The sequence below is a fragment of the Cervus elaphus genome, chromosome 1 (genome assembly GCF_910594005.1).
Source record: "Cervus elaphus chromosome 1, mCerEla1.1, whole genome shotgun sequence".
Taxonomy (NCBI): Eukaryota; Metazoa; Chordata; class Mammalia; order Artiodactyla; family Cervidae; genus Cervus; species Cervus elaphus.
The window spans coordinates 53,394,596-53,406,746 of record NC_057815.1 but is presented as its reverse complement, the minus strand read 5'-3'; the positions used below and the strand labels follow the sequence as shown (position 1 = coordinate 53,406,746).

General features: G+C 43.1%; 1 protein-coding gene across 2 annotated transcripts in view; it reads left to right on the top strand.

Annotated features, from left to right (window-relative positions):
* PARVA (parvin alpha) overlaps positions 1-11,290 on the top strand; it is a 172,480-nt gene extending 161,190 nt beyond the window's left edge. For both annotated transcript variants that reach the window (XM_043902827.1, XM_043902835.1), the window contains one exon: positions 9,231-11,290. In XM_043902827.1, coding sequence (XP_043758762.1) covers positions 9,231-9,307 — 77 coding nt within the window. In that variant the 3' untranslated portion in view covers positions 9,308-11,290. The remainder of the gene's footprint in view (positions 1-9,230) is intronic.
* The last annotated feature ends 861 nt before the right edge of the window (positions 11,291-12,151 follow it).

The window sequence follows — 12,151 nt, the reverse complement described above, 5'->3', positions numbered from 1 at the left end:
TTGGCAGCAACACAGGCACAACTAGAGATTACCATACTAAGTGAAGTTAAGGCAGAAAAAAGAAAAATAAATACCGTCTGTAATCACTTATATGTGGAATCTAAAATATGACACAAATGAACATATATAAAAAACATAAGCAGGCTCATAGAGAACAGACTTGTGGTTGCCAAGGTAGAGGGGGTTGGGGAAGAGATGAAGTGGGAGGTTCCAGTTAGCAGAGGTAAGCTATTATATATGGAACAGATAAAGAACAAGGTCCTACTGTATAGTACAAAGAACTAATATCATCCTTCTCAACCGTTAAAAAACACTGAAGAGAGGAGGACAGTCATAAATTCATTCTACAAGGTCATCATTACCCAGATACCAAAATCAGGCAAAGATACTACAAAAAATAAAAAATTACAGGTGAATATCTATGATAAATATAAGTAAAAATTCATGACAAAAGTATTACCCAAATTCAACAATATAAAAATCCCAAAATTAAATGGGACTTATCCCAGGAATGCAAGGATGGTTCAGTATCCCTAAATCAATGTGCTACATCACATTAAAAAAAGGAAGGATAAAAATCATATGATCATCTCAGTAGACACAAAAGGTATTTGACAAAATTCAACATCCATTCATGATAAAATAAATTCTCAAAGTTGGTATAGAAGGAACATATCTTGATACAATAAAGGTGATTTAAGATAAGAAAGCCTTTTTATGCAAAGAATGCAAAGAAATTAAGGAAAACAATAGAACAGGAAAGACTAGAGATCTCTTTAAGAAAATTAGAGATAATAAGGGAACATTTCATGCAAAGATGGGCATGATAAAGGACAGAAACAGTAAAGACCTAACAGAAGCAGAAGAGAGTAAGAAGAGGTGGCAAAAATACACAGAACTGTACAAAAAAGGTCTTAATGGCCTGGATAACCACAATGGTGTAGTCACTCACCTAGAACCAGACATCCTGGAGTATGAAGTGGGCCTTAGAAAGCATTACTATGAACAAAGCTAGTGGAGGTGATGGAATTCCAGTTGAACTATTTCAAATCCTAAAAGATGATGCTGTTAAAGTGCTGCATGCAATATACCAGCAAATTTGGAAAACTCAGCAGTGGCCACAGGATTGGAAGAGGTTGGTTTTCATTCCAATCCCAAAGAAGGGCAATGCCAAAGAATGTTCAAACTGCTGCACAATTATCCTCTCATTTCACATGCTAGGAAGGTAATGCTCAAAATCCTTCAAACTAGGCTTCAGCAGTACATGACAGAGAACTTCCACATGTACAACATGGATTTAGAAAAGGCATAGGAACCAGAGATCAAATTGCCAACATCTGTTGGATCGTAGAAAAAGCAAGAGAATTCCAGAAAAACATCTACTTCTGCTTCATTGACTACGCTAAAGCTTTTGACTGTGTGGATCACAACAAACTGTGGAAACTTCTTCAAGAGATGGGAATACCAGACCACCTTACCTGCTTCCTGAGAAACCTGTATGCAGGTCAAGAAGCCACAGTTAGAACCAGACATGGAACAATGGACTGGTTCCAAATTGGGAAAGGAGTATGTCAAGGCTGTATATTGTCACCCTGCTTATTTGACTTACATGCAGAGTACATCATGAGAAATGCTGGGCTGGATGAATCACAAGCTGGAATCAAGATTTCCAGGAGAACTATCAATAACCTCATATATGCAGATGATACCACCCTAATGACCGAAAGTGAAGAGGAACTAAAGAGCCTCTTGATGAAGGTGAAAGAAGTGAGTGAAAAAGCTGGCCTAAAACTCAGCATCCAAAAAACTAAGATCATGACATCCATTCCCATCACACCATGGCAAATAGATGGGGAAACAATGGAAACAGTGATGGACTTTATTTTCTTGGGCTCCAAAATCACTAGAGACAGTGACTGCAGCCAGGAAATTAATAGATGCTTGCTCCTTGGAAGAAAAACTATGACAAACATAGACAGCATATAAAAAGCAGAGACATCACTTTGCCAACAAAGGTTCATCTAGTCAAAGCTATAGTTTTTCCAGTAGTCATGTATGCATGTGAGAGTTGGACCATACAAAAAGCTGAGTGCCGAAGAATTTATGTTTTCGAACTGTGGTGCTGGAGAACACTGTTGAGAGTTCCCTGGACAACAAGGAGATCAAACCAGTCCATCCTAAAGGAAATCAACCCTGAATATTCATTGGAAGGACTGATACTGAAGCTGAAGCTCCAGTACTCTGGCCCCCTGATGAAAAGAGTGGATTCAGTGGAAAAGACCTGATGCTGGGAAAGACTGAAGGCAGGAGGAGAAGGGAATGACAGAGGATGAGATGGCTGGATGGCATCGTCGACTCAATGGACATGAGTTTGAGCAAATTCTGGGAGATAGTGAAGGATAAAGAAGCCTGGCGTGCTGCAGTTCATGGAGTTGCAAAGAGTCATACAACAACTGAGCAACTGAACAATAACATGATAAACCCACAGTTAACTCCATACTCAACAGTGAAAAGCTAAAAAGCTTTTTCTCTAAAATCCAGAATAAGACAAGGATGCCCATTTTCATCACTTCTAGTTAACACAGTGTTGGAAGTCCTAGCCATAGCAGTCAGAAAAGAGAAATAAAAAGTATCCAACTGGGCAGGAAGAAAAACTACAAAGGTGACATCTACAAAGTCACCTTTGTAGATGACATGATACTATATTTTGAAAACCTTAAAGTCTCCACCAAAAAACTACTAGAAGTAATAAATGAATTCAGTAAACTTGTAGGAAGTGAAAGTCCTATAATCTGAAAACCATGAAACACTTATGAAGGAGATTGAAGATGATACAAAGAAATGGAAAGATATTCCATGTTCATGGATTGGAAGGATTAATACTGTTAAGATGTCCAAACCACTCAAAGCAATTACAGATTTAACATAATCCCTTCCAAAATACTCATGACATTTTTCACAGAACTAGAAAAAATAATCCTAAAATTTATATATAACCACAAAACACCCCACATTGCCAAGGTAATCTTGAGAATAAAGAACAAACCTGGGAGAATCATTTGCCATAACTTTATACTGCAAAGCTACAGTAATAAAAATTACATATACATCAGTGGAACAGAATAGAGAGCCCAGAAATAAACCCACACACCTGTGCTCAGTTTATCTACAACAAAGGAGGCAAGAATATACAATGGAGAAAAGACAGTCTCTTCAATAACTTGTGCTGGGAAAACTGGACAGCTACATGTAAAAGAAAGAAATTAGAACATTTGTTCATATTATATACAAAAATAAACTCAAAATGGATTAAAGACCTAAATTTAAGACCTAAAACCATAAAACTCCTACAGCAGAACAAAGGCCAAATACTCTTTGACCTTCTTTGACAAATTGACAAATTGTAGCAGATTTTGGTAGATCTCTCTCCTAATAGCAAAGAAACAAAAGCAAAAATAAATAAATGGGACTTAAATTTAAAAGCTTGCACATCAGAAGAAACATTGAAAAACAAAACAAAACAACCTACTGAATGGGAGAAAATATTTTCAAATTGTATTACCAGTAAGTGGTTACTAGAGGCTCCCCTGCAGATCAGCTGGTAAAGAATCTGTCTGCAATGCGGGAGACTGCCTGCAATGCAGGAGACCTGGGTTCAATCCCTGGGTTGCGAAGTTCCCCTGAAGAAGGAAATGGCACCCCACTCCAGTATTCTTGCCTGGAAAATCCCATGGACAGAGGAGCCTGGCAGGCTACAGTCCATGGGGCTGCAAAGTGTCAGACACAACTGAGCAACTAAACCAACATCCAAAATATATAAGTAGCTCATACAACTCAATAGTAAAAAGTCAAACAACCTGATTAATGAGCAGAATACCTGAAGAGACATCTTTCAAAAGAAGATATACAGATGGGAAAGAAGCACATGAAAAGACGCTCAGCATCACTAATCAGAGAAACACAAGTCAGAATGACAGTAAGATAGTGCCTCACACCTCTCAGAATGGCTGTCAGGAAAATGCCTGCAAATAGTAAATGCTGGAGAGGATGAAAAGGGAACCCTCCTACACTGCTGGTAGGAATATAAATTATTGAAGCCACTGTGGAAAATAGTATATGTGCTGCTGAAGTGAGCACTTTATTTTGGGGGGCTCCAAAATCACTGAAGATGGTGACTGCAGCCATGAAATTAAAAGATGCTTGCTTCTTAAAAGGAAAGTTATGACCAACCTAGAGAGCATATTAAAAAGCAGAGACATTACTTTGCCAACAAAGGTCTGTCTAGTCAAAGCTATGGTTTTTCCAGTAGTCATGTGTGAATGTGAGAGTTGGACTATAAAGAAAGCTGAGCACAGAAGAGTTGATGCTTTTGAACTGTGGTGTTGGAGAACACTCTTGAGAGTCCCTTGGACTGCAAGGAGATCCAATCAGTCAATCCTAAACAAAATCAGTCCTGAATATTCATTGGAAGAGGTGATGCTGAAGCTGAAACTCCAATACTTTGGCCACCTGATGCAAAGAACTGACTCATTGGAAAAGTCAGACCTTGATGTTGGGAAAGATTGAAGGCAGGAGGAGAAGGGGATGACAGAGGATGAGATGTTTGGATGGCATCACCGACTCAATGGACATGAGTTTGAGCAAGTTTCGGGGGTTGGTGATTGACAGGGAAGCCTGGCATGCTGCAGTCCATGGGGTTGCAAAGAGTTGGATATGACTAAGCAACTGAACTGATGAAAAATAGTATGGAGCTTCCTTAAAAACTAAAAGTTGAAGTATAATATGATCTAGCAATACCACTGCTGGGTATGTAACTAGAAAAGATGAAATCTCTAATTCTAAGATACGTGCACCTGATATTCACAGCAGCACTATTTACAATAGACAAGACCTGGAAGCAACCCAAGTGCTTATCAACAAATCAATGGATTAAGAAAATGTGGTATATGTATAATATGAAATACTACTCAGTCATGAAGACAAATGAAATACTGCCATTTTCAGCAACAGGGATGGACCTACAGAATATTACGCTTAGTGAGATAAGCGAAAGACAGACAAATACTATATTATCTCCCTTATATGTAGAATCTGAAAAATGAATGAATGAATACAGCAAAACAGAGACTCACAGATATGAGAACAAACTAGTGGTTACCAGGAAGGAAAGGGAAGGAGGGAGGAACAAGAGAGCAGTAGGGGATTAACAGATACAAACCACTCTGTATAAAATAAGTAAACAACAAGGATGTACTGTACAGCACAGGAAAATATAGCCATTGTCTTTAATGACTTTAAATGGAGTATACTCTATGGAAATGTTGAATCACTATGTTGTACACCTGAAACTAATGTAATATTGTAAACCAAGCTACTTCAATAAAAGAAGAAATAAAATTAATTAGGTTAAATGGTCATTTTGAAACCTTTTCCCATATTGGCTATTTTCTTTCTCAAGCAACCTTAGAACTCACCTATCTTTAAAGGAGAAAAACAAATCCTCTCATCTCCATCCGTGTCTGTCCCTCATCAGGCTCCCAAGTTCCTCCTTTGCACCCATGCCACTGCTCATTCTGCTGTGAACACTTTGCCCCCACCTGCACATGGCCATGCTCACTCCCAAGCCACCAGCAGGACTGTGTTCTCAAGAATCATTCCAGCTCTTACCCTCTTGGGAGCATATGGCTCTATTACTCATCCCCTCTTTCTGGAATTTTCTTTCTTGGCTATTCCAGGACATTGGGCAATTATTCATTCAGTTCAGTTCAGTCACTCAGTCGTGTCCGACTCTTTGTGACCCCATGAACTACAGCACGCCAGGCCTCCCTGTCCATCACCAACTCCCAGAGTCCACCCAAACCCATGTCCATTGAGTCGGTGATGCCATCCAGCCATCTCATCCTCTGTCCCCTTCTCCTCCTGCCCTCAATCTTTTCCAGCATCAGGGTCTTTTCAAATAAGTCAGCTCTTCGCATCAGGTGGCCAAAGTATTGGAGTTTCAGCTTCAACATCAGTTCATTCATTTATCTCCTATTAACATGTCTGAGGTCTGTGCATGCCAGGTACCAGCCCAGGAACTGGAGTAAAACACGGTCAATTCTCTGCAGTCACATTGCTCAGAGTCCAGGTAGAGACAGATTTCATCAAATAAGCACACAAATCATTGATTTAGAACTGGAGACAGTGCTGTGAAGGAAGAGTGTGGGAGTTTTGAGAACATAAGACAGGGTGCCCTCACCAAGACCAGGTGTCAGAAAGGCTTCACGGAGGAGACAGTGCTTTGAGCTGAGGTCTACAAGAGGATCGGGAGTCAGCTACTTGGGAAGAACAATCTAGATGTTTAACAGTGTGTGCAGAGGCTGAGATAATGGAGGAGGATAGCCTATTGGGAGGTTGTAAAAGAAAGCCAGTGTGGTCAGTGCAGAGTGAATGAGCAGAACATGGCTTGACGTGAGATTGGAGAGGTGGGATGGAGTCAGCTTTTGCCCTGTAAAACCATGGATGAGGATTTTGGACTTTTAAGTGACATGGCTATATGACCATACAAGCTGTGAGATGGACAACTCCTGTTAGTCACTCAGTCATGTCCGACTCTTTGAGACCCTACAGACTATAGCCCACCAGTCTCCTCTGTCCATAGAATACTGGAGTGGGAAGCCATTCCCTATTCCAAGGGATCTTCCCGACCCAGGGATCGAACCTGGGTCTCTTGCATTATAGGCACATTCTTTACCATCTCAGCCAGCAGGGAAACCTCCTAAGACCAGAGTTATGTTGTTGTCTATGGTAACACCGTGCAAATGTGAATAATGTACCGTGGAGTGTGCATCTTGTACAACCAGACCCAGAAACCAAGTAGTCAAGCTGCAATGAGTACAATGGACAGGAGAGGGCAAGAGGCTTTGAAGAGCCCAGTGAGGAACCAGCTGCAGTGGCCCCAGTGTTACCCTACCTGCCCCTTCACTCACTCCCTTGTTGAGCTCACCTTTGCCCCTATCTGCCTCTCTAACAGTTCCTCCTTAGGCTAACTCCCTAATCTTTGACTTGGGTGGAATTTAAGGAACACTGAACATCAGGCAGTAAGGGGAGGACAGGAATTAGCCCAGAGGACATGGGACCGTATTTGGCAGAAAGTGATTCAGCCTGAGAAGGGTGAGGTAGCAGGTCTCAGCTACGGGGCAGGATCCCAGTTAGAGGCTCAGACCTGTGCAGGAACCAACACGGAAGGAGAAAGGGGGCTGCGCTCCAGGCCTGGTGGGTGGTCCCTGAGCCCCTGATCTATCAGCAAGTGAGCTTGGAGCAGAGTCTGAGCCCAACAGGGTGGAGCAGGATTGGTGTACAATGGAGACAAGGCCTGGGCAGGAGCAGGCAGGAGGGGTTCCAGGAGTTGACGGAGCCCTAAGGAGATTCCCAAGTCCTAGGCCCTCAGCTTAGGGCCCAGTTGGTCTTAATCTTTGCAGTGCTGGGACCTGGGCACACCTGACTATGGCAGCAGCCACAACTGCCAGAGTCCCCAGGCTAAGACCTGGAGCCGCTGGAGCCCCCGCCTCCCACTCTGCTGGTCCTGAGTGATCCCCATTCCTATTCACCAGACCACTGCTGGAGCCCTGACCTGTCCCCAAACCCTTCTCTCACAGCAGCTCAGCCTCTCTCTCCTATTTTTGAATCCTAGAGCATTTATTACTTTCTATCCTCTGACATTATTTACTTCATCTGACCTTCTGCACAGTTAGGGTTTTTTTTTTCTAATAACTTTTACTATGAAAAATATCACATAAACAGAGTGGCACATAAAAGTGTGGGTTAGTGGAATATTCCACAAGCCACCTGTAACTAGCATCCAGTTCAAGGGAAACAGCCACCCCAGCTCCTGAAATTACCCTCCACTTGCCCTTTTTGGCCTTACGTACTCCTCAACCCCAACTCTCCTGCCTTGTATAGTCATCAGGCTTTTACCTTTTCCTTTTTTTAACTTTTCCTTATAATTACAGTCTAACTCTATATGGGCTTCCCAGGTGGCTCAGTGGGTAAAGAATCCACCTGCAGTGCAGGAGATGCAAGAGACACGGGTTTGATTCCCAGGTCAGGAAGGTTCCCTGGAGGAGGGCATAGCAATACCTACTCCAGTATTTTGCCTCAACAATTCCATGGACAGAGGAGCCTGGCAGACTCCAGTCCATAGAGTCACAAAGAGTTGGACACAACTGAAGTGACTGAGCACGCACAAACATGTAGCCCTATAGTAGGCAAAGAGGCCCTTTCTTTATGTTTTCTCTATGCTGGTTCTTCAGGGAGGGCTCTCCAGCAGGGTCATGATTGCACAGGGGCCAGAGCAGAGCCTTGTGGAGGGAAGGTGGAGGAGCCAGCGTCAGCAGACGGTTAGCGAGGCAGCCAGAGAAAGTGACCAGTGAAGAGAAGAACAGAGAGAGGGGACAGGGGAAGTCAGGATGGGAGGAAATGGTTGCATGAAAGCTCAGGACCTGCAGTGGAATTCTCCTGATAGTAGGGTCCAGCTCCCCACTCAAACCCGGCCACTTTGCTCCGTCCTTAACCTTTCAGACGACACCTATCTACCTAGTATTCCCTGCCAGGCGGGCTCCTATGCCATCTAGGGGCCCGCCCTCCCTTCTTAAACGAGAGGTGGCTTAGTCCTAAGCCACCGCCTTGTCCCCCACTGTAGCCCCAGGCTGTCCCCTCCTTTCCACCACTCACAGCTGGCTCTGTGGTGCAGGGTAAAGGCAGAGGGGCCCCCAGACACAGGTGAGACCAGGGGACAGAGTCGGGTCAGGGTCCTCGCACCTGAGATGCTGATTCCAGGGCAAAGTCTGCATGCCCTGGGGCCCGCTGTCTCTCAGTGAGAGGTGCAACACCAATACCCCAGCACCTCTGCCCCTCACTGCCCCCTGCTCTGAAGTCTGGCTGCACAGCCCTCCCATCATCCTTCAACACCCACCTGCCCCTGGTCGTCTTGTGGGATGCTCTTCTGTCCCAGCAGGACAGGGAGCTGGCTTTTCTGGAGCACACAGTGACGTCCTACGGGGGGCGGGGGGTGGGGAGAGGGAGGGAGGGAGGGAGGGGGGGAGGGGGGGAGAGAGAGAGAGAGAGAGAGCGCGCTCACCCTCCCCTGGGACATGCTGGGCACCCGTGGTGGGTGGCAGGAGGAAGGGGACAAACACTGCCAATTTGGGCGCCACTGAAGCAATGTGTTTTTTGTTCTGTATCCTATGCAGACATTGTCAACTGTGACCTGAAATCTACGCTGCGAGTGCTGTACAACCTCTTCACCAAGTACCGGAATGTGGAGTGAGCGTCAGACTGGACCGTCCCCAGAGCCGCCTTATCCTGCTTATTCCTGTCTCCTGCTCTGCGCTCTCCTCCAAGTCCGGCTGCTCTTTTCCCAGAGTTAGTGGGAACTGAGATCAGGAAGGAAATGACCAGTGACTCAGTGGGCTGATCTGACCTCCTAGGCTCTGAGGCTGACCCCACAATGGCTTGTGAAGGTTGTCCCAACCTGGTTCCAGGTCCAGATTTCCTTCTGTGTAATCTGGAACCGGCTTAGGCACAAGAGCCCACCCACCCACTCACCCACCCTCAGAAAATGAAAACAGAGATAAGAATTACCATTTAATGGGTGTAACCTATGGGCTGGGCACCACACTAAGTGCTCTGACCTACTCCAACTCGTGAATACTCACGACTCCCACTGAAGATGATGTTATCAGCCCCTTTTACAGATAAGGAAACAGGCTCAGAGAGGTTGCCTGACTTCCCAGAAGCTGCCATTTGTTTTGCTTCTTTGAAGAACATATTGGTTAATAACTAGCCCATTATGTTACATTTTCTGTACATTCTGTACTTGCGTTTGCATGTGTGTATATGCGTGCATGTGCACCTGCGCCCTTCAAGAAGAAGGACCCCCTGATCTCAGCACCAGGCAGGCTAAGTCAGGACTCAGTGGTTCACACTGAAATTGGCAAATCAAATTTAGCCCAATTAATAGTGTGTGTGTGGCAGGAGCCGTATCCCTCAACTCCTTTGTACAAATGAAAATTACTCTTAATTCCTTCAGATTTGTAATAACCCCTTGTTCTGGTTTCAGGGTGACATTTGGAAAGGATTCTGTTTAAAATTAATGGAGTGGCACATTTTGCAGCCTTTTTGCCTGATTGCATGTAATGGAAGTGCCCTATATTTTCCTACAAAATAAGTCCTCGATTCATTATCGTTAGGCAAATGTACAATATACCCAGGCACCGCAGAGAGCTGGGCACAGGCCCATGCGAGCAGGGCTTGGGAAGCAGGGCTCTTCAACAGGGACTCTTGAGCTTTAAAGAAAGGAACTCCTTTTTGCCCTCTAATTGATCATTTAGACCATTTCTGGCGAAGTCTACCCACATGCAATTACTGGCTAATTCAGGCAAGCAAAAATGTAAGTTATTTAGACCCAATCTGAGTAGGTTTCCTTGCATGGGTTACCCGCGGGCTTGTGGTTACATGGATCCCCTCTACATGAACCCAAGTTTGGAATACAGGGCTCAAGTTGTCCCAGCCTTCAGGGCCTGGGATAGGAAAGGGGCTGAAGGGGGTTGACTAGGAGGACAAGAAGCGTGGGGCAAATACTTGCACACTTAGCATACAGGGGACATCTTCAGACCGTGGGATGTTGGCTTGTGGTATTTAACATTTGTACTCTAAGTTGACCAAAGCCTTGGGATAGGTAATAACTTGTACTGATGTATCTTCATTGTAGAATTTTCCAAAGTATGCTAAGTGGACACCAGCCTGTATTCCCACCTCTGGATGTCTGTGCCTACTTTAGTACTACTTTAGGCCCAGTAGCACAAAGCCCTTCTCTGATTTGAGGAATTCGTCATGACCTCTATCTACACCACCCAGAGGGAGGCCTTCCATCGTGTCCAAACATTCCTTCCTGCTTTTCATCAATTCTTACTCTACAGTCTCACTGCAGTCACTCAAAACCCATATAATTTCAATATACTACTTATTTCTGGAGAGATTTCACTCTAAGAAAGAAGTATTACTCAGCATTTTAAGATACAGAGAAATATGCACTCTCTTGTGTCAATCTGTGTAAAAGAATACAATCCTTTTTTACATAATTAGTGAAATATTTGTCATTAGGAAACACTAAATACAGTATTATTTCTGTTGCTCGTTTTTAAATTCCTGATAGCAAATCAGCATAAATAATTGCTTTGTCTCCTTGAGCAATACTAAAGCAGATGAAATAAGAGAAATGAACTCATTTAAATGTGCTTTGCTATATGAATTTTGTCTCCATTTTGTGTTTTTTTCTTATATTCAAGCTGCAAATGGACAGTGGGCAAGTGACTTATTAAGCGCACTCCTTTTTGTATTTTACATATGCACTATATGAAAACACATCAGAACACTTGGAAATTTTTTTAATAGCAGGTCCAATTTGTCAGAAAATGGTGTTTTGAGACCAAGGTCTTTATCTTACTCTGAAATTCCAGGGCTTGGGCCTGGTTTTATAACCCTGCCATCTCATTTAGAGGTTTTTCTTTATATTATGGAACCTCCTGCTTAATACATGACTGTTTTTGAAGAGGGGGTAAAAGGCATCAGAAAACAAATAAACCAAACATAACCCTTGTCTCTTTTAAAAGAAAAAAAAAAGCTGAGGCAAAAATCAAGTCTCTGTAGGCTCACTGGATCCTTTTTTCCTCTTTTCTAAATTTAGATTCTTTCATATTTTTGATAATTAATGTGTAAATTGTGCAAAATTCAAAAAGCATGAATGGATATCTAATGAAAAACCCAATCTTCCTCCCTCCTTTTTCCCAGCAGACAATACCTGTCTCCAGAGGCAACTATTTTGTTCTGTTTCTAGTATTAGCTTCCAGATACCCCCACAATATAAGGTATATAAATATCTGTCAACATATATAAGACCAATTTTTAAGCATAAATAGCATATTATACATACTATCATGCACACTGCTTTTTTTCATTTAATGTTCTATCTTAGAGATTATTTTGTGCTGGGTATTAAAACTCCTTAAACTGAGAATATGAGTACTTTATAAATCCAGATGCACATCCCTGCTCTGTATGAGCTAGAAAATGAAAGCCCCACCAGAACGAGGTAATGTTCTAAACAGTCAAG